At 30.3% G+C, this 23,099-nt stretch overlaps 1 protein-coding gene across 1 annotated transcript in view; it reads left to right on the forward strand.

Moving 5' to 3' along the window:
• Positions 1 to 18,893, forward strand: part of LOC142318214 (transcription factor Ken 1-like) — a 123,113-nt gene extending 104,220 nt beyond the window's left edge. Inside the window, exons 3-5 of the mRNA XM_075354778.1 lie at positions 1,107 to 1,571; positions 14,341 to 14,959; positions 16,834 to 18,893. Of these exons, the coding sequence (XP_075210893.1) occupies positions 1,107 to 1,571; positions 14,341 to 14,959; positions 16,834 to 17,210 (1,461 nt within the window). The 3' untranslated portion in view covers positions 17,211 to 18,893. The remainder of the gene's footprint in view (positions 1 to 1,106; positions 1,572 to 14,340; positions 14,960 to 16,833) is intronic.
• The last annotated feature ends 4,206 nt before the right edge of the window (positions 18,894 to 23,099 follow it).

Raw genomic sequence — 23,099 nt, forward strand, 5'->3', positions numbered from 1 at the left:
ATTCTAATTTTAAAAAATGGGTATATAAATTATTTTCTAATTATTTTTAAATTCAAGACTGTAAACTTTTAATTAAAAGAAGTTTTTGAAAAATTTTAATAATTAATTTTTCCAGATTTTAATTAGCATAATGACATTTGTGGTCCCCATTTTAGTTTAAATAGTCAGGATTTAACTTTTTTGATTTCATTTTGCTTGTCTTGGTAAGACTTTTAAAATAAGCTATCACATGACCATATGTACCATTTAACATTTCTGAGCTGCCTCTGCTCTCTGCCCCCCTGAAGGCCAAACACTCTAAATTGGAACCTTAGTGGAGAAGATTTGCAAAGAGAGAATCAGGATATTAAATAACAAAAAAAATTAAAGGGGAGTATATAACTGTAGTTGTAGATCTGAAACAAACAAATTTTTTGCCGTCATTTTAAATTAGGTGATCAGAATTTAGTTTTAATTGTATCATTTTTCTTGTCTTATTAAACTTTTTAAAATGATATATCAAATGACCATTGGTCCTATTTGAAATTTGGTAGTTACCTGTGCACAAAAATAAAAAATAATGAAATATATGTTCATCGAAGTAGCCCCTCTGTAAAATGATGAATGCCTCAAACCACATCCAGTTATCTCTATTATAAAAAACTTTGACGTGGTGGATGGGTGTCTAAGTTACTTTACAGCCATCCAGTATATCATTACAGGAAGTAAAATCTTTGATGGTACCTAAAATAATGTACTATGTGTAGTGAAAATTGTCATGGGAAAACTCTACTTTCTTTTTGAAAAATATTTTGAATTAGGAACTTATACTTCACCTTCATTCTGTTTCTATACTGGCTGTCTTGTAATCAAAGAAAGGTAATTGGTTGATAGCATAAAAATTATGTAGTATCAGCTGACTGCTTTGAAATCTATTTTATGCCAGATTTCTTGATGTCATGTTTATGGAATATTGAGTTATTGAAATTTGAGTATTTGTGCCTCAGAACTAAATATTAAAATGATTGTAATATTTTTTTTCTAATGTTACTTAAACATTTTTTTCTTTAAATACTGATTGTTAATATTTAAATTATTACTGTAAAATAATTTTTTTTTTGTTTCAGCCGAATGAAATGCCTGGTGTAATTGAACTCTTTGAATTATTGGAGATCAAATCTGAGTTATGGGGTGGTAAGCCAGTAACAGTGCCTAAAGACAATGGACCACCTGACACAGAACAGAATCAGAAAGAATTAGATAGACGGACAGCTGATTGGAGTCCACAAAAAGGGGTTGAGGGGGAAAGCAGTAATGCTGGTGTTAGTGGTAATTCTGGTGCAGTGGCTGAGTGTAGTGCAGTGATTGTAAAACGTGAATTAGATGATGACACAAACTCAGACAGTAATACTAATTCAAACAATAATAATAATAATAACAATAATAATAATAGTAGTAGTAGTAATATTAATATGCAGACTTCTAACAGAAGGAGACGTAGGAGTTCCTCAATACCAGTTAACCTTTCTATTAGCAGTAATACAAGCAGTGTAAATGTGAACTCTCCTGGATCTGACAGGGAATCATCACATGTAAGTAATATTTTCATTTAAATTTAAGATAATTATATATATATATATACACACACACACATTATTTTTCTTATTTATATTCCATCCCACACACACACACACACACACACACACACACACACACACACACACACACGCACACACGCACACACACACACACACACACACACACACACACACACACACACACACACACACACACACACACACACACACACACACACACACACACACACACACATATAATGTATTTGGTCATATCTGTTTCTCTGGCTAAATTAATTGCAAAAGACCATTTAGCATATTAGATCCTAATCCCTTTTGTCCTGCATATTTTAAATTACTATTACTATATTTAAAAATTAATTTATTGATGGTTGCTCATTCAACAAGACGGACCAGTTTATTTTAAAAGGTTCTTTTTATTCTTTAAGTTTATTTGCCTTTTAATTGTTTTGGTTTTATTTCTTTTGAGATATATGTTGGCTAGTAAAAACTTCTCCAGTGTAAAGATATTTGCAGGGAATACATCAAGTGAGAAGTATACATTGTAGTAAAAATAAAAAAAGGAATACAGAGAAAAAATACAAATATACTGCATCCAAGAATGAAATAAATTCTGGATTAGCTAGTAAGATGACAAAGAATAGAAAATTGGTTTAAACATTTATTTTTTTGTGGATAAGTAATAGAAATACAGTCAAAAAAATTTCAATCTCAAATATAAATTATGAAAAATCTTTATTCTCTGTAAACTACTACAAAAAACACTGTAGAGCATTTTACATTTATTCATTATCTTCTATATCAAAAAATGACATTGTTTGCTTGGGTTGGTCTAGTTCATTGTTATTTTTGTATCAGAGGGATTTGAACCATTCTGTCACATTATATTCATAGGGTGCAACCATCTTTAGACTGCGTGGAAAATGTCACTTTCATTTGGAGGATGCTAGTTTATTAAAAGAAATTACTGATGCCAATGTGTAGGTAATACCTTTCATGTGCATTCTTTGTTGTTTATAATAGGATAACAGTATAGACCTGTTTAACTTGTTTGCAAATAATACTGGAAATTCCCAACGTATAATTTTTTTATGCAAAAGAATTATGCTTCTTACTTGCGCTTTAAATATGTAATGGTTTAATATCATTTACATTGATAAAATCAGTTTTTTGATTATTAGAATATGACTCCCTTTTTAAATGTGTAAATGTGCTTCCGGAAAATATTTTAGGACTATTATACATATCCTTCATAATTACATTAGAGCTCACTTACCACTGTAGATAGTGGTAGAGCTTACATAATGTTTTGTATCATAGCAAATTGGTTTTGTTAGCAGTGAGCCATCATTGTTACAGTTTCTCTTTACTGTTAATATTAACAGTATGGACAAGATATATATGTACTTATTTAATTTAATTTATTATTTATTTACATAGTAACAACAGAGTTATGCCCTCTTCCAATTACTAGATGAATTTTGTAGCGTCAGAAAAATTCCATGCATAACCGGGGTTCGAACCCAGGACTTTCAGATGAAAGGCCAAGACACTACCACTTTGCCACAAAAATCAGCAATATTTCAGTCTTTGTTATTATAGTTTACCTCCTACATAGTAGCTCAACCAAGGAAGTTTCTTGTATTAATCAAAGTCACAAAGGGAAAAGTTGGATGGATTTATGAATAAATTATTTGGAAAATCTTCAAATAACAAATCTTGGGTTAATGAAAAACATTTGAAACTAAAGATATAAGGGTTAAACGAATTAAAAATATTAAAGGCATTAATTCTGAGGAAATTTCAAAAGAAAAAGAGTTAAAAGCTGCCAAGGTTTACCTAGCAATATTACTTAAAACTAAGAAAAAATTAAAATGTTCTATAGATTTAGATGACTAAGGTTAATTGCTGGTGTTGGTCAGAAGGAAAGAGCTGAAGCTGGAGTAATTTTCATGATAAAACAATATAGCAAAACATCCTCCTGCTTGCATTCATGAATGAAAGGGAATATTTGATGGAATTAAAAAAAAAAAAATTTTATTCTAACTGACAATATCAATGCAAGAATTAGAAAGGTAAAGTTTGATATGGGAATTTTTTCAGTCAAAATGGTGGTCTTTCTTTGATTGAATTTGCTGCTACTAATAATTGAAAATTACTTATATATTTAACTGTTATGTACAATACACTTATATACTTTAAATGCAAGAAGATAGATCATTGATTGAATATGTTTTCAACAAGAAGATGTTGATAACATAAATTCTATCCATTTCTTACTAATTTCAAGACTGATCTTTAGGTTTACATTTCCATAGAAATGTTATGGAAAAGCTGACAAAAGAAGCAGATATTTTCCTTGTTAGATTATCCTATAATTTGGAATTTTATCAGAGATAACTGAATTAGCTGGTAACACAGTTTCCCATAAGCCCAAACATAAATTCTGAATGCTCTGTTAAGCCCATTTGTCAAAAATAGCTGAGGAAGTATTGGATTGAAGGAAGACTTATAATGGGAAAGCTTAAGTACTGGAACCAGATCTTGCAACAGTTGTTAAACATGAAAGGAATACACATTTGAAGTATTTCAGTTATTGTTCTTAATTTAATTATCAAGATTAAAGGTTACTTAAGTGTTCTAATTTAAGAGATAGGGTTGGATGAAAATTTTAGATGACATGGAGAATGATTTCATGGCCAAGTTTTTTTTTTTGTGTGCGAAAAATGCCCGGGCGTTATCATTGCCCATTGGCAATGATAACATGGCCAACAAGTGAAGGCTTAGAAACACTAAAGCAATTCAGAGAAAAATAATGTATAGCCAAATCGAATCCCTGAGTGCAAATAGTTGGATTATTACCAGTCATTATGAGCACAGACAATAGCTGCTGATGGGTGGTGAGGTTCTTCATTGTTGCTTTTAGAAATGATGTGGACCATATTTTTTGTAGAAGAGTTAGTGGCAATCCGAGGAAAAGTATGAGTTGGGTAATTCTTGGCTCTGATTCCATAAATATTGAATTATTTAAATATGACATTATTTATTCTGTAGATTTTTGGATTTTATTAACGATGTTGGTATTCATATAATCTACCTAAAAAGTGGACTGAGGCTGTGATTATTCCCATCTTCAAGAAAGGGTCTAGACTACTATGAAACTCACAGGAACCTGCCTTTAGAATGGTAGGTATAAGAGATATATCAAGATGATTGATCCAACCCTGTTGGAAGAATAGGATAAGTATATTTTACAAAAAATTGCTTGTACATGGATTGTGTATTTTCAGTATTAAATATTCTGGAAAACCATAGAGAAGATACAATGCCTTGTGATGCATAGTTTTTTATTGGGAATATTGGGAATGCCTTCAGTAGAGCTAATGCAAATGAATTACTGTAGAGTTAATAGAAGACAGAGGGAATAATACAACACTTAATTTGAGTTCTGCAAATTATTTAAAAACATACTGGTGATTGGATTTGAGTAAATTCACTTACTTCAAATACTAAAAGTGAGACATCAAAAGGAGTCAATTAAGGGTGCTCTCTGTTTCCTTTTTTTCTTTTTCTGTTTAACCTTTCGAAACAACTGTAAAGTATTACGTCAGAGGATGAGTGAGAATGATATGTATGAATAATATAAATGAAGTTATACACGTCTTGTACAGTCTCAGGTCAACCATTCCTGAGATTTGTGGTTAATTGAAACCCAACCACCAAAGAACACCAGTATCTACGATCTAGTATTCAAATTCATATAAAAGAAACTTCCTTTACTATGATTTGAACCTTAGAACTCTCGACTTCAAAATCAGCTGATTTGCAATGACAAGTTCACCACTAGACCCAGCTGGTGGGTGCCCTCTGTTTCCTGCATTTTTTTATCTGTATATTGATACAGTTGTTAATAAGTGAAAGTTAATTGTAAACTTCTCATTTTTATTATTATTATTATTATTATGACTTCTCATTTTTATTATTATTATCTTTTATGACCACATAGGATCACTTTAGTCTGTCCATTATCCAAGTCTCTGCGATTGGACTGTTTGGGCCTTGCAGTCTTCCCAGTACTTTTTCATACGTTCCGATCTTTGTGCCCTTTCTAGTGTTGAAAATGTTCATGTTGTGAGTTTTTCTTCTATGTGTGAAGCAAGTGTTTTTGTTCTTGATTTTTTTGCTTAATTTTATCTTATCTGTGATATCTTCTGTTGTAAGGCCAGTTTCTTTCAGATCCCGTCTTATTTCTCTGATCCATCTGCATGCTGTCTTGGTGTTTATTGAGTCGAGATTGTACTGTACGAGCTGTTTCAAAAGTCTTGAATCTTGCATCCTCATGATATGTCCAAAGAATCTTAGTCTCCTCTTACCCATGGTATCAGTGATGGGTTCTAACTCTTTGTACATGACTTTGTTGGGCACAATCCACCACTGCCCATCTTTCTGGTCCTTTTTATTGATGCACGTTCTTCCAATTCTTCTTTCGATTTTCTGGAGTCTGTCTGTCTTGAATTGTTCGTTCAGGTAGAAAAGTGTTTCTGCTGCTTAAGTGGCTTCTGGTTTTATAACTGTGTTGTAGTATCTTACTTTTGCGTTTATTGGTAGGCATTTTTTATTGTAATGTACCAGGTTAATTTTGAGCTTTAGCTAGTTTCTTATTTGGATTGAGCTTTTTTCATTTAGGTTGTTTGTTATTATTTCTCTGAGGTGTATAAATTGGGTTACTATTTTGATTTTATTACCATTTATGTTTACTTCTTTTAATCGTGTTGGATTTTGGAGCATAATTTCTTTCTTTTCAAATGATATTTTGAGGCCAATTTTTATTTGCATTGTTTTGAAGTTCTTATATCTATGTAGCATCATTGATGTCATTTGTTAGCAGTGCCAAGTCATCGGCAAAACTAAGACAGTTTGTTTTGATTTTTCGACCTGTTTTTACTTTTAGGGAATATTTTTTGAGCTATTCCCTCATTATCACTTCTAGAGCACAGTTAAATAATAGTAGTGATCACTTTTGCACAGTCCTGTTTTGATCTCATATGGTTCCAAGAGCTAAATTTTACCTTTGACTTAGTGTTTGTGAGGGTCAGTTTTATAATGTTTATTAATTTGGTATGTAGTCTGAGGTGTCGTAGAAATTTTAGTAGGAATTCTCTGTGAATGAAGTCGTAAGCTTTCTTAAATTCTACAAATCTTATCACCATGTCTCTGCTTCTTTTCGTGTTGTAATTCATTATTAGCTTGAGACTCATGATCTGATCTGGACAGCTCCTCCAGGATCTGAAACCTCCTTGGTTTTGTCTCTCATTTTATATTAATACCCTCTCATTTTTATATTAATTCGTTAGATATCTTTCTATTTAGTAAACATGTAATTATATTGGAATCTCAGTAAATGATTTATTGTCATTAGCTGTCCATTCATTAGGCTTTTTGAAAAATAAGTTATATTTAGTTCTTTCAGCTGCCAAACTAAAGTACTGGCATTTGCCAGATTATTATCTTTAAGAGCATAGGTAGTGGTTGAAAAAGATAGTAAAGTAATAAAATGAAAAAGACTTATGTAAGTAAATATGTGTAGTCGTCACCTTTGTTTGCTGTTTCTTTTTTATGCTAATGATGTAAAGCAAACATTTGTCAAACTTCAGCAGCCTATTAGGACTATCGAACAAGAGACGCATCTTAAAGAACTTAAGAATAGAAACTGTATTTAAGTTTTATAAAACTATGATTCCAATTCTGCACTGTGAAAGGACCAGTTTATGAAATATAGTTGTGGTCTATTTTGGAGCAGTTGTACTGAACTAGATTTTTTTTTTTATAGAATATCTCATGTAGCTTTATTGTATAGATATATAAATGTTCGTAACAGCTGAATTTGGGGTTACTGTACTGGAATTGAAGTTTTATGGAACAGGCCTTGAACACAACCCATTATTATTGTTAATGATAATGTTAATCTTGGGCACAATTTATTAGTTTTTGTGATTAGTACTAGCTGGTCTGTTGGTTTAGTGTTTGCAAATGGACTTATGAAACTGTGGTCTTAAGAGATGAATTCCTGGCAAAATCCTGGTATTTTACTTTCCATCTGCCTCTTATCTCTGAAGAAAGGCAGATGATAAGATGTGTGTATCATGTTCAAAGTATCCTGCCCTACTAAACGGCATTTGAATGTGTGTCTGTATGTGCGTCCCTCTTAACTTAGCACCGGAATGTACCGATCACTAACGGAAAATCCAAATATTAATACTTGTCTCGTGGTGGTCAGATGTATACTTGTTGTATTATTACATATCGATATATATGCGAAATATATATCGAAGTTTTGGGAAGATTTAGTACTTTTTAACCGGATCCGAATTTTCAGACGAAAATCGAAAACGGTTGGTGCTAATGCTCGAAAAACTTTTTCGAACAGTTTTGACAAGATCGCATCCGCTCCCAGTGGTACCCATCGGATAATAGTATTTTCAACCCTTTTTTAACCTTTTAATGCGTTAAATTTAACAGTAGTGTTAAAATTAAAAGTAATGAAAATATTCAGTTAAATAAAAGCGTGGCGCAGTTTTTATAACAATGTTTTCGAATAAGTATTTATAGACATTTGCTGTACTTTAAATTACATTTTTTGTTTAATGAGGTTATTTAGTATATGTGTATACTTCATTTATCTGTAATAAAATAACTCAAGTTTTAATTCTTTGATGGTTCAAATTTGCACCGAGATGACCTTTAAGGGTTAATAAGATTAAAAATAAAAATTAAATATAGAAATCTTGCTCAAAGCTATTACATTTTGACGGTAATCTGAAAAATTATTATTTATTATCATTATTATAATTGTAATCGTACTTATGAATTCATTAAATAAAAATTCATAATTAAATGAAATGAAACTTTTAGCGTTCAATTTGGCTTAGATTACAAGCAGAATTCGAAGATGAACTTCAGCTATGTGAGAACACGTATAAAGAAACCGAGTGGGTGCATTTTCCCAGATTGTTACTTGTAGCTAGTCAGTCTCAACTGGAGAGGCTCCAGCAGACCTTTCCGCCTCCTCGCGTCGTTATTGAAAATGAAAATGAAGATTAATTGTTGTAAAAATAAATGATGTGTTGTGTTAAATAAATTATAAAAACCGCGCCACGCTTTTATTTAACTAAATATTTTCATTACTTTTAATTTTAAAATTTAATAATTATTACATTTATTTATTGGTTATTTATTAGATATTTATATAATTTATTTTTTACTTTTCAGTGCATTTTTATATTTGTTAATATATTATATTTTTTTGTTTAAAATTTTCAATTTGATCTAATTCTTATTTTTTACTTTTAAAGAGTTTTTCTAATTTGTTTCCTTTTTTTATTAATGTTAATATTAGTTTAATAAAAGCTTTTTTAAAAAATAATTTTTTATATGTAATCAAATATATTTTTGTAATTTTTTTTTTTGTATTTTTTTATACTTATGTAAAACATTATACACTCATTTCAGATCTTCCCAAAGAGGTGTGTCTTAACAAATTTTTTTGGAGGAACTTAAACAATTGTAGATCAAGCCCATAGCAAGTTTTGTAAAAATTGAATGTTCTAAGTGTAATCCCCCATTATCATTTATTCAGTGTTTCCAGCAAATTTTCCAACAATTAAAATTATTAAATATTTATAACCTCATATTTATTCAAAAGATGCATAACCATCAGTTGACTGGTGTAATCTAGCTTACCTAGCAACACTTGCTAGGTAATAGTTTTTTTATAATAATTTTTATATAATATTGTCACATTCCATACTTTTCAGCATATTTTTTTTTGTAGGTGTACAAATAAAATATGTGAATAATACTAATTTCTGCCTTTTTCTTCCTGCAGTCATCAGAGTTAAGAATTGACATTCTTGAGAATTGACTTAATATGTTTTTTATTTATTTAACACGGGAAAAGCAAAGGGGAGGCCATTCAGTATTTTCAAAGAGTAATTTAGCTTTATTAAATCAATTGTTGAATCCATCTAGATTCTTTTATAGAGAAAACATAGCTCTGTTGTGTTTGCTGGGTTGCACTAGGACTATAAAGACCTTGCAGAAATTTTTCCTTCTATATTATTACCCCTTCCTTGAATATTTATTATTCATTATTAGTTTTGTACTTTATTATAATTATTTTTTTTGTTTCCTTTATTATTTTTATTATTTCTTTTTTTTGTTGTATGTTATGGTATTATTCATCAGACTCAGTTTTAGTGATTGATATATTTTATACTTATATTATTTGGATAATTTATTCAATGGGTTGCTTAAGTAAAAATTGTTTTGCTTGGAGATGTATGAGATAATCTTCATTCCAAAAGTTTAGATTTTTTTAAATGTTCATAAAACCATACCCAACTTTAAAGTTGTTTCTAGAATAATGTGAAAAATTTTCAAATTACTTATTACTCACTGAGATGCAGTTTTCTACCCATCCATTTTCTATTGATAAATTTTGCATTAATCATTTCCAACATTTATTAAACAAAATGTAATAATAACCATATTCAAGAACCCCTGCAAATGTTTATGTGGAATCTGTGTATAAAGTACAAACAAATAAGGGTAAGAAGAACTGATTGACAGTCATTGCATTGGGTATTTATGTATATTTATTCATGTATTAAATAATAAATATCTTTTACGGGTGTCCATAAGTGACCTCCAATAACCTCACACCTTAAGTAGGAGTTGGTATTTTTAACCAAGTGAAAAAGATTAATAAAACTGTTGTGTTTGTTCACGAACACAACAAAGTTATGTTTTTTTTTAATGTTAATAAAACAGCTGCCCATCTTCCAGAAAAGTTGTCAGATTAACAATCTCAATTGTCTAAATTACAGTGGAAAGATAAGTAAGAAGTTACTCAAAACCAACAGCTGTGAGCAATATATATATATATGTAAAATATCTATTTATTTATATATAATAATCTGGAATGGCAGAATAAATAGCAACTGTCACCTGGTATATCTGCTTGTGTTTTGTTGCTTTGCCAAAAAGTATGTTTAAGATTGTTGTAACTTATGGGTGAAAAACTTTTAGTTCTATTTTTTGCACAGTTAAATTAATAGTACTTTATAGTGTTTATCTAAACTTCCTGATAAGGTGATATCAAATTGTTATTTCATTTGCTTATATAAAGTCTCATTAGATAGGTGTAGTGTGTCAGTTAGCACGGTGGAAGGGTCTTCATCAGTTTGTGTGGTAGCCCTTTTAATACTTGCCAGGATTTTTTAACTTTATATTTTTGGTATTTCTTATTATTTAATTACTATTTAGCTTCTAATTATAAGTTTATTAATAATATTTTTTTTTTCAAAAATACTATTTGTTTATGGGGTACCAGAAAAAAAAAAACAAATAGTTAATCAAAATTATGAAAGAAGCAGAAACATTACTCCACTACTAACTGGTAGTTGTACACCATACATAAAGCATCTCTTTGCATCAGAAAACTTTGCATATTGTATCATTTGTTTCATCTACATTGATTTACTGTGAGAACATACAAAACAGTATGAAATAAAACATGTTCTGTGTTTAAAAGTAATAAAATATTATTACAACTTATATCTTATTTAGTATAACAACTACTCAACAACTCAATTTAGTACAACAACAAAAAAGTACTAAATCAGATATACAAGGAGATGTAATAGAAACAGAATAAATGTATGTAGTATTTGTAGAGTGCTGCTAATATTAATAATAAATTTAATGATTATTATTAAAAAAAGTAATAAACTACCAAACAAAACTAATTATAAATTCTGTTTCATTCACACAGGATGCTGCACTATAGGATCACTTTACTGTGCAGTGCACAAAATTCTCAGTACAACTGTCATTTATATAATGTTAATCCTATCTTTTATTATTTTTATATTTTAAACATTAATTTATAAATTATTCTTAACAAAAGCGTAACATCATATTTTAATAGGCTCTCTTTTTGATAAGAATATATGAATTATTTATTTATATATATTTGTTTAATTTGATTTTTGTTAAATGTCATAAAAATGTATGTAATTATATTTATGTATTATCCAATTGATCTAATTCAGTTACTCATTATCACATTATCTGGCTATGAAGAATAACTTGCTATTATGAGTAAGTATAATCACAAATAAATTTGATATTGTGATGAAAAAATTTATTTTAATATTCCATAACATTTTGAGTCACGTTAGCAATTTATTAATAGCAATTGTAATATCTTCAAAATATGAACACAAAGTAATTAAAAATATAAATACATAAAACACAAAAAGAATCACAAAATAATAAAATGTGCCCATATTATTGTTTCTAAGAGATTATAATATTCCATATAAAAATACAACTGGACATAATAATTTTTTTTTTTTTTCAGTCATACGACTAGTTTGTGCAGCTCTCCAAGATTTCCTATCTAGCGCCAATAGTTTAATTTTGGTATACTCCCTACATCCTATATCCCTAACAATTTGTTTTACATATTACTTTTCCCATATACCTGTCCCACCAATATCAAAGCAACTATTCCAAAATACTTTAAGGTGTGGCCTATAAGTCTGTCTCTTCTTTTAGCTATAATTTTCCAAATGCTTCTTCCTTCATCAATTTACCACAACACCTCTTCATTCGTCACTTTATCCACCACCTGATTTTTAACATTCTCTTATAGCATGACATTTCAAAAGCTTCTAATCTTTTCTTCTCGAGTACTTTGATTGTCCAAGTTTCACTCCATATGAAACTACACTTTCAAAAATGTTTTCCTGATTTTTAAATTAATTTTTGAAGTAAGCAAACTATATTTCTGACTGAAAGTTCATTTTACCTGTGCTATTTGGCATTTTATATCGCTCCTGCTTCATTCATCTTTAATAATTCTACTTCCAAAAAAACAAAATTCTTCTACCTCCATAGTCTTTTCTTGTCCTATTTTTATATTCAGTGGTCCATTTACTTTATTTCTACTACATTTCATTACTTTCATTTGGTTCTTGTTTATTTTCATGTGATTGTTTTTGCATAGGACTTCGCCCATGCCATTCATTGTTTCTTCGAAATCTCTTTTACTCTTAGCTAGAATTACTATTTCATAAGCAAATCGTTGCATTTTTATCTTTTCACCTTGCACTGTTATTCTGGATCGAAATTGTTCTTTAACATCATTTACTGCTAGTTTTATGTAAAGATTAAAAAATAATGGCGATAGGGAACATCCTTGTATGACTCCCTTTTTTATTACTGCTTCTTTCTTATATTCTTCAATTATTACCGCTGCTGTTTGGTTCCTGTAAATGTTAGCTATTGTTCTTCTATATTTAAAATTGAGCCCTAAATTTTTCAAAATGTTGAACATTTTATTCCTGTCTACGTTATCTAATGCCTTTATTATGCCATTATCTAATGCCTGTCTATAAATGCCATGTATGTTGTTTTGTTTTTCTTTAATCTTCCTTCTACTATTAATCTGATCACTAAAATTGCTTCCTTTGTTCCTATACTTTTCCTGAAACCAAATTGGTCTTCTCCTAATGCTTCTTCCACTTCCTCTCAATTATTCTGTACAGAATTCTAGTTAAGATTTTTGATGCATGAGTAGTTGAGCTGATTGTTCTGTATCCTTCACATTTTTCTGCTCCTGCTTTCTTTGGTATCATGACAATAACACACTTTTTGAAGCCTGATGGAACTTCCCCTTTTTTGTAAATATTACACACCAGTTTGTATAAACTATTTATTGCTTCCTCATCTGCACTGCACAGTAATTCTGCAGGTATTCTGTTTATCCCAGGAGCCTTTTTGCTGTTCAAATCTTTTAATGATTTATTAAATTCAGATCTCAGTATTGTATCTCCCTTTTCATTCTCTTCGACTTACTCTTCTTCCTCTATAACACCAGTTTCTAATTCATTTCCTCTGTATAACTCTTCAATATATTCCACCCACTTATCAACCCTTTCTTTCATATTATAAATCGGTGTACCATCTTTATTTAACACATTATTAAGATTTATCTTATGTACCACAAAATTGTCCTTAACTTTTCTGTCTCTGTATATTTTACCATTGATCATTTCTCCTTCCACTTCTGAACACTTTTCCTTAATCCACTCTTCTTTCGCTTGTTTGCACTTCCTTTTTATAGTATTTCTTAATTGTTGATAGTTCCTTTTACTTTCTTCATCACTAGCATTCTTATATTTTCTACGTTCATCCATCAGCTGCCATATATCCTCGATGTCCAAGGTTTTCTACCAGTTCTCTTTGTTCTTCCTAAATTCATTTTTGCTGATTTAAGAATTTCCTTTTTAACATTCTCCCATTCGTCTACATTTTATACTTTATCTTTTTTACTCAGACCTCTTACGATGTCTTGATGATAAATTTTAAGTTTTTTTTTGTCTTTATGTCCATTTTGTGACAGAAAACTACCAAAAGGAATATGGTATAGAAATTGTGACAAATTCTTAGCATTAACCAGTCTAAATACATAATTAAATATACTGAAATACATAATTTCAGTATATAAAGATTTAATTTTAACATTAACATAGTATTATTAACTTATCTGGTTTTTGACAAAAAGTTTATTTGTTTTCAACATGAAATTGAATCATTCTGGTTAGTAAGTCCTTTAATTTTATCGCTACTGCTGCTTTTTTAATTTAACTTAAGTGTCCTATGCCATTTCTAAAATCATGGTTTATTTTTTCAACAGCTTGAGAGTTCACGAAAGAGTCAGGGAAGGAAACAACAACCATCACCTTCAGTTGAGGCATCAAGTGGTGAGGATAGTCAAAGTCATCCTGAGCTCACAGTACAGTTGAAGAGAAAGACTCGGTACATGGAAGATTATAGAAGCCACCTAGAAGATGAAGATCAAAGAAAGTTGCCTGAAGAAGCAATCCAACAACAAACAGCACCAGAGAACTATGTTGTTACACCACATCGTAAACGCCGGCCTGGCTTTCACAATGCACCTGCACAGAACCCACCATTTGTCCCCTTTTCACCTTCCTATATTGATGAGATCTCATACAGACACCATCGGAATAATCAGCTCCTTAGTTCCTCTGCTCCTCCTTTCTTTATGGATAATACATCAAAGACATCTCCTCAAACTGGTGGTGTTTTACAAATGTCTAACACAATTGATGAAATTGTTGTTAAGTACAGACCACCTAGTGAAGAGGGACACACATTACCTCCCTCTGTTTCACCTAGGCCAAATTTTCAGTTTGGTGGAAATAGTAGTGAAAGTTCTTGGGGTCCATGGGCTCTATGCCAGCCTACAGTTGGGCAACCACCTTCTGTTAGGGAAGAGCCTCCACCTTCGGGTGAGTATAATCAATTATTATAAAATAATTAATGGTATAGATTGTATTTTTAAATCTAATGTAATATTATATTCATGTATATATTAGCAAAAAGTGCCTCTCATATAATATTTTATTCTTCAGTTTCATCCAGTCTTGTTTTGCTTTCTGTTGAGACAGATACTTCTGTGATACAAAATTTATTAAAACTAATTTTTTTTTGTCTTATAAAAAAATTATGCTCATTTAAACTGGATAAGATACTCATGATTAATTGCATAGGACACAATTAATTATTATTTTGAGCGAAGAAAAAAGTGGATATTGAAGAGGTTAATGCAATATACATATATTGCCTATTAGTTTGTGTAAGTTCTTTAACTTAAAATTTGATTTACATTTTTTAATCTAAAAAAAATCAATAAAAAATGCTATTTTTTTAATAAAGGTTTTTCTTAAAACAGTTAGTTGTAATAATCACCTTAACAAATTTACAATTATAATTATCTTAGCTTTTCCTCTAGCCATCAATATTAAAGTTTTTGTCATATCAATTTATGAGCTTCAAATAACCCTTCTTATACAATTTTGCCACCACTCCTACTAGCTCTCAAGCAATGTTATTGCTTGATAGCTGTTTCCAATTTGTTATCATTCATAATTGCCTGCCACCAAAACGTCTTTATACTTTTTGAAGAAATGGAAGTTGCTTGAAGGCAAACTTGGTTGCATCCATTGAGAAGGTTCTGACAATGCTCCCATCAAAATTTTCTTGATAGATGATGTGTGTGCTTGATAGATGATGTTTCTTGATTGACAGCTACAAAATGTGTGTGTGTGTGTGTGTGTGTGTGTGTGTGTGTGTGTGTGTGTGTGTGTGTGTGTGTGTGTGTGTGTGTGTGTGTGTGTGTGTGTGTGTGTGTGTGTGTGTGTGTGTGTGTGTGTGTGTGTGTGTGTGTGTGTGTGTGTGTGTGTGTGTGTGTGTGTGTGTGTGTGTGTGTGTGTGTGTGTGTGCATTATTATTTATCCACACAAAGCTTCCAGCCATCTCATCATTGATTTTGATTAGTGTTATAAAACTTGTAAATCATTTTACAAAGGGTTAGCACATTATTCTGTCTTGCAGAGTCTTACAATAGCACAAGAAATTACTTCCAAAAAACTGTAGCCATAAACTTGCACCCAAACAAATTCTGCTTATACATACTCCATAGGTTTTTCAGTGCTAAGGGTAGTGCCAATCCAGTGATTGATATTTCATTTTCAGAGTGATGTCTATATCCATGTTATATCAATGTACAGTCTCTGTAAAATTTTTTCAATCTAAATTTTTGTAAAATTTAACACCTTTGTAAATTGCACAAAAATTCAAAAATACTAATCTCATTCACATTTGTTTGTGGACTTCCATTCATACACAAATTATTCCTTATGCACAGATTTTAATGTATTTATTTGTGAATTTTTTACTAATAAATGTTCTAGAAATATTCAAACATTGTTTCCAGTTACGTAATAGTGACTTAAGGATTTCTGTCTTGCTAATGACATTCTTCACCAAGTTTGTGATCTGGAAAGGTTGCTTGGAACAGTTTCAATCATGCATGATTATTCTATGGTTTCAAAAGTTCCACACCATTTTCATACATTTATTTTATTAATTGCAGTTACACTGTAATGCAGCCAGTTTCAATTTATTTTAATATTATTCTATTAAGTCCAAAAAAGTCACACTCTGAATTTCACTGCTAGTAGTGACATATAATGAATTATGATTTATTATCTAATGATGTGAATTATTATCCTTTTCAATGCATTTGAGCAATTTCTTTAGCTCTTTGTTTAGTAGATTTATTTAACGTTTTGTAAGTGATGTATGAATTGATTTTGTTTAGGAACAGAAGAAAGTGATTCTGGCATAGCCGGGTCTGGAAAACCAACTCCTACAAGAGAATATCGGTGTGAGTACTGCGGTAAACAGTTTGGTATGAGTTGGAACTTAAAAACACATTTAAGAGTTCACACAGGAGAGAAGCCTTTTGCTTGTCGATTGTGTGTAGCTATGTTTAAACAAAAAGCCCATTTGTTAAAACATCTTTGTTCTGTTCATCGAAATGTTATATCTGTAGGTGGTGGTGCGAGTGGGGATGGTGACTCAGGACATTTTAACTGTTGCTTCTGCCAGTTGACATTTGAATCCTTACAAGAATTAATTCGTCATCTTTCTGGACCACATAACAACTTACTTCTTAGTAAAAACTTGCATGAATGACACAAACCATACCGAAATAGTTCTTGTTCAGTTCATGAGTTAAGTGAACTGAATCAAGATTTTAAACCAAGATGTCACATGCTATTTACGAGTAAGAAGTGCAAGATACTCTTAAAAGATTTGTTTTTTAATGTAAAATTACTTACAGTAGTCATACTTACATACAGTCAATTATGTAACATATTTCATATTAATTTAATGATGTATTTTATTTATTTCAACTAATGAAAAATTTATTATATGTACATATTATTTTTTAAACAGATAACAACCTTTTGGTTTGATGATAGATAATTTTGCTGAATGTTTTAAGTGTTTTATGCCATGAGCACCCTCCTCTTTTACATGGTGGGTTGTGATGTTGTAGTGCCTGTATTTATTTAAATTAGGTCGGTAATTCGCCATATTTTGAGACATGTCAATATGGTATGTATTTTATGGGTGGTATTGGAAGTATATTGTGATAGTATATGTTATTGTGAGTGATGATCCGAAATATTCTATTATCCTAAAGTATTAGTATCCTGCACTCTAATGTTGTTTCGTGTTTATAATTTTTTTAAATGTTTTGAGGAAATTGATATTAATTGTAAAACATTTACCATAATTTGATTTTATCTCAGTTCTAAGTAAATGGTTTTTGATTTCTACTGTATTCTTTCTTTTTCTCTCCTTTTGCAAATTGTGTGTTGGGCCTTGGTAGACTGCCTTCCTTTTCATTTCCCCAACTGACACTCCTTTCCTGCTACCTAACCCTACTACACAGTCCAGTCAACTTTTTTTGGGTCTGCCTTTAATCTTTTTATAACCTTTTGCCTTATTCTTCTTGTAATTCTTTTTCTCCCATCCAGGACACATGAACAAACTATTATAATCCTCTTCCCAATTTTTTTCTACAACATCCTGATTTTAATACTGTTTAATTTTAAAATTATTTTCCATTTTTAGCATGTTTTCCTTGCTACTCTCCTAATTTTTGCTGATGTATTTTAGGTACTGTTTAGTTATTTTTTACCAGCTTTCTAACCCATTCAGGAATACATACGTGCACGCACATAGTTTTATAAAAAAACACGTTAGTTTCATTTGATTTTTTTTTCTTCAAGAATTATTTTTATCTGGCAGAAATCCTACTGGTTTATAAACATTTTGAAGTGAATCAGTTGGGTAATTTTTACCATTTTTTTTCTGAAAATAGTTCTTGATTATCTAGGAGCTATTTTCAGGATCAATCTTTTATTTTCTACCATTACTCTTACTTGCTATCTCTATTCTCCCGTAATAGGTACAACATTTTACTCTTTTGGATATAATCTCAAACCTTTGTGTTTCAGAGCACTTTTTCAGGTTTCTGCTACCAATGTCTGTAGTCTATTTATGTTATCTGAAAGAATGACAAAATTATCAGTATATTTATGTTAACACTTGATTATAAAGTCATAGATACCAGTTACCAATTAAAGTTTTGAATGTTCTGTATCTATTGTTATACTCTTTTACAAGTTACCTTTGTAGGACCAAGGATACACTTGATACATCAAGAACCAAGGGGGGGGCTTCAGAGGCCCTGTATGAAAATAGGACTTTAATTAGGTAATAAGGTATATTAGATGCTTTTTTTCATGCAATACAGTAATAACAAACAAATAAATTATATAAATATTAGTTTATTTGAACATTAAAAGTTAAAATTTGGAAAACATCGACTTATTAAAAAAAAAAAATATTATTTTATATTTATTCAGTCATATTCATAATTGGTTCCACAATTTTGGCAAATAACTTTTTTTTAAGAGTGATTTCTATGCACATGCTAGAAACACTGCTCAAAAGTTGTTTTTGACAAATTGTTGTTTTCCCAAATTGTTATATTTCAATTTCTTTGAAGCTACTTCTGTATGATGCATGTGACGTCTTTCATGTCGTCCGTCTGTTGCAAGTCCAGCTTCAGGTGGTGCATAATGAATCTTTTTTTCTAGAACAGCTTCCATAGCACTAATTACTATTTTACTAAGGCCAGTTAGATTTTTTTTAGCTTGTTCATCAACTTGAGGTTTTACCAGTTCTAGGGCCAGTTGATGCAAAAAGATAAGACTCTGGTTGTTATGATTTTTATCCCAATTACGAAAGTTTTCAATGAAAGGAGTGTATGAATCTATGCACACAATGTCAGTTAGAGTATAAAACAGAGGCCACCTTCTTGTTCCTCTTTTTACAGAATAATTCTTAGCCATCTGGCCAATCAAACCAACATCTCCTTTTGTACTATTGTAGAACAATACGATATCGGGTTTATTCTTGTCATCATCAATCACTTAGTCATCATGATGTTGTGTAGAGAGCATGAGAAGATTGTGCTTAGGTTTTTCCTTGACTATATATGAAACTAGAGTGACTAACTGGAGCCGTTTTTGAACAGCTATCAGTAAAGGCAAACATGGAGAAATGTAAAGATATTGTGTACTTCCTTCAATTCAGTAGGAATGTGTTTTCTATTTAATTGCAAACTCCCAACAAGGGTAAGCATATAATCTTGAAACAATTTTTCAACAAGCTCTACAGATATATAAAATCTATCAGTTGTAACAGTTTTACTGGATTTAGCAATCGATTTGACAAGATGGCAGACAAGTGCTGTAGTACCTTTTTCAAAGTCACACATGTATAACTCCAAAACATACCAGCTTTCTGAATCACAAAGCATTCTTATCAATATGCCATATTTTACAGGCTTGTCTTTCATGAATACTTAAAATGGGCATTGACTTCAAAACAAAGAAAGTATTTCATCTATCGTGTGTTCAATCCAGGTGTAAGGTACTTTGAAAATAAGCTATTTGTTATGTAAAAAACATCTCCCATTGCTGCAAATTTATCTATAGCTCAACACTCTGATCTTGTTTTTTCAAATCATCAAACCTTATGATTTTGATTATTTCTTTGAAACTATTTCGATTCATTATAGCAGAATAAATAGGATGCCTATATAAGATTTACCATAATTCATGATGATCAACTTTATTGTCATTGTATGTGCCCATGAGAATATGGAAACCAACTAAAGCCAACAGCTCTGTTTGATTAGTTTCTGAAATGTTTCTCATTACAACTACTTAATTAGAATGAGTCACAATTTTACTTAAAATATTGGTGTGAAAAATTTTTGAATTATTTCTTTTGCAGAATTACCCCTACCTTTTCTGGTTTGAGGCCATACTTTTCACTAACAATATTTTCAGTTTGTCTTCTTTGATAACGTTGAGGGCGGCTAACATAAGATCTTGGGGTTTTCCCTTTACTTAAGTAAGTAGTTCCGGTAGACTGAAAAGTGCTATTTACCTTTTACATTCTCCAAAGACTGGTGTGATTGTTGTAACAAAATTGCCAGTTCAGTTTCTAAATGAGAGTCTTCTTGATAATCGAACTGTATAACATTATCTTCCATTTCACTAACTACATCACTTTCATAAAACATTACATAATCATAATCTTCCTCTTCATCAAGCATTCTATCAATTTCACTCGAATGTTCTACTAAATTACTCATATTTCCAAACTAGCTAACATAGCCTCAACTGTTTTAGTAAAAACTGAAAAGTTGTATGAATAAATGAAACAGCTGACAGCAAGAAAATGTCATGTGTCCCAAGTGCTGGCTATAGTTGTGCAGAAAAATAAAAGTAATTAGAAGTTTATTCAGAAAAAATATGTAAATTACTACTTATTATTTCCAAAAAAGTTAATTTTTTTGTAGAATTTATTAATTTTTTTAGTTGGTTATGAAATTTAGAAAAAGAATTTTAGGTTTGGTGGAGGATCAACAAGGGGGCCTGAGATGCCTGTAAATGATGTTTTTAGTAATTAGTCAGTAATAAATAAAAAAAATATTTTTTTTAAACGCCATGATAAAGCTCATGAAGTAACTGACATAAATTTTTTTTCAACATTTTTTAAGTTGGTTTATTATAAAAAAATACATTTTGAAAGCATGGTCTTGACAGGTCCCCCCTTGGTCCTTCAAGGGTTAACCCTTGTAGGACCAGATAAGGCTACTTATCCGGTATAACAGATAAGTAACCTTGTTACCTGTTATAAGTAACCTTGTATAACAGATCAGGCTGCTCTCTTGTTTAAGAACTTCAGAAGCCATGTGACCCCTGTCATATATTCTCACCTTCAACTTTTTTCATACACTCTCTATTACCTTTTTTACTTTTTCCTATTTTATTGTCTTTATTGTGCCCATGAGAGTAAGGAAACCAACTAAAGCCAACAGCTCTGTTTCATTGGTCTTTTCTTTTATCCAGTTTCCTTGACAAATCCCATTCTCTCCTGATTATTGAAAGCTTCTGGTAAATCAAAAAATGTCATAAAAAGCTGTCTATGCTCATCCACTTTTTACTGCTATACTTGTTTGATTAAAATGTGTATTGTGTCTTTCAGTTTGACCAGATTACAGTCTGCTCCTCTTAAACTTCTTTTCTGCCATCATTGTCAGTTTCCTTTCTACTTATTTTCATTGTATCGAAGTTTCTCCATCACAGACATAAGATGTAGAGTATGCAGTTCTTTCTTTCTTATAAATAAATATAATAATTTAGTATTTATTTCCATCCCTCTTAAGAGGTCCCATATTTTTACATGTAAGCCTTCTCAATTCGGTGCTATTCCACTTGGTTCCTTTGTTTTTCAGATAACAAATGCAAACAGATTGAAGAGTAAATAGCAACAAATAAGGCTATTACCCTGTTAGGTAATAGCTTTATCTGAAAAAATTGAAATAGAAATAAAATTTAGAAAGTTGATAATGACTTGATCATTTCAAGTATTATGATTCTAATTATAAGTTGCTATCAAATGTCCTATTAGATCTTAAAATGTGGAAAATTCTTGAAAATGGGTTTAACGAAGTGCTTGGTTTACAGTTCACAAAAAAATTTAATGAAAATTAAGGAGAATTCTTTTTTTTTAATTTTAATAGCATAATAGTTATTAACAGGAATATGAATGGACACAAAAGCTGAATAATAAAAATGTATCAGTTTAATAGCAATTATCCTATTTAAATGGATCATTTTTGTTTTTGGATTATTGGACATAATTTGTACATTATTGCCTGATTCTCTTACTACCTATAAATAGTCAGGTAAATGTAACACAAAATACTATTAATATTTTATTGGTTCACAATAGCAACTTTAATTATAAGTTAAAAAAAAAAAAATGGTTGAACAGGAGTAAATTATTATTGGTATGCCATTTTCTTGCTTCAACTGTAGGCTTATGTAGCATGGTTTCACAAATATAGAAGATACTATTTGGAATGTTAAGTTTAATTGAAGTTTAAATTTTTAGTAAAAAAAATATTGTTTTTTATTTTCATTTGACCACTGTGAAATTAATAATATTCATTTTATGTTGACTAAGAATATATTTTTGCTATTTTGTATGATTGGTGGTTTTATAATGGAAAGAGAAAGTGATATTGGTGATCTCAAAGAATTTATTTCATGTATTTTAATTCATTATTTAATGAATAAATATAATGTCACAAATAATTTTTAATGATAATTTCATTTATCGTTTTCAGTTTAACATATCAATTATTTTTTGAATAAATTTGTAATCAGCTACTGTTTTTTTGTGTTTGCTGTTCTCTATGCCTGACTACTAATTTTATGATGATAATTACATACATAAATTGAATTAAAAAGCTTACATAGTGTTAGGAAAAGTGTGATTGATCTGTCAATATGGGCATATTGAGTTAGTAGTGTTTCAATGTCTATTTTTTTACTTACACACCCTGTCATTCATAAAATTATTAAGTGATTTATGTGTGAGTTATTGTATTCTATACTTACGTTTTCTAATATAAATGTTTTACAT

This window comes from Lycorma delicatula, chromosome 1 (assembly GCF_047948215.1).
Source record: "Lycorma delicatula isolate Av1 chromosome 1, ASM4794821v1, whole genome shotgun sequence".
Taxonomy (NCBI): domain Eukaryota; kingdom Metazoa; phylum Arthropoda; class Insecta; order Hemiptera; family Fulgoridae; genus Lycorma; species Lycorma delicatula.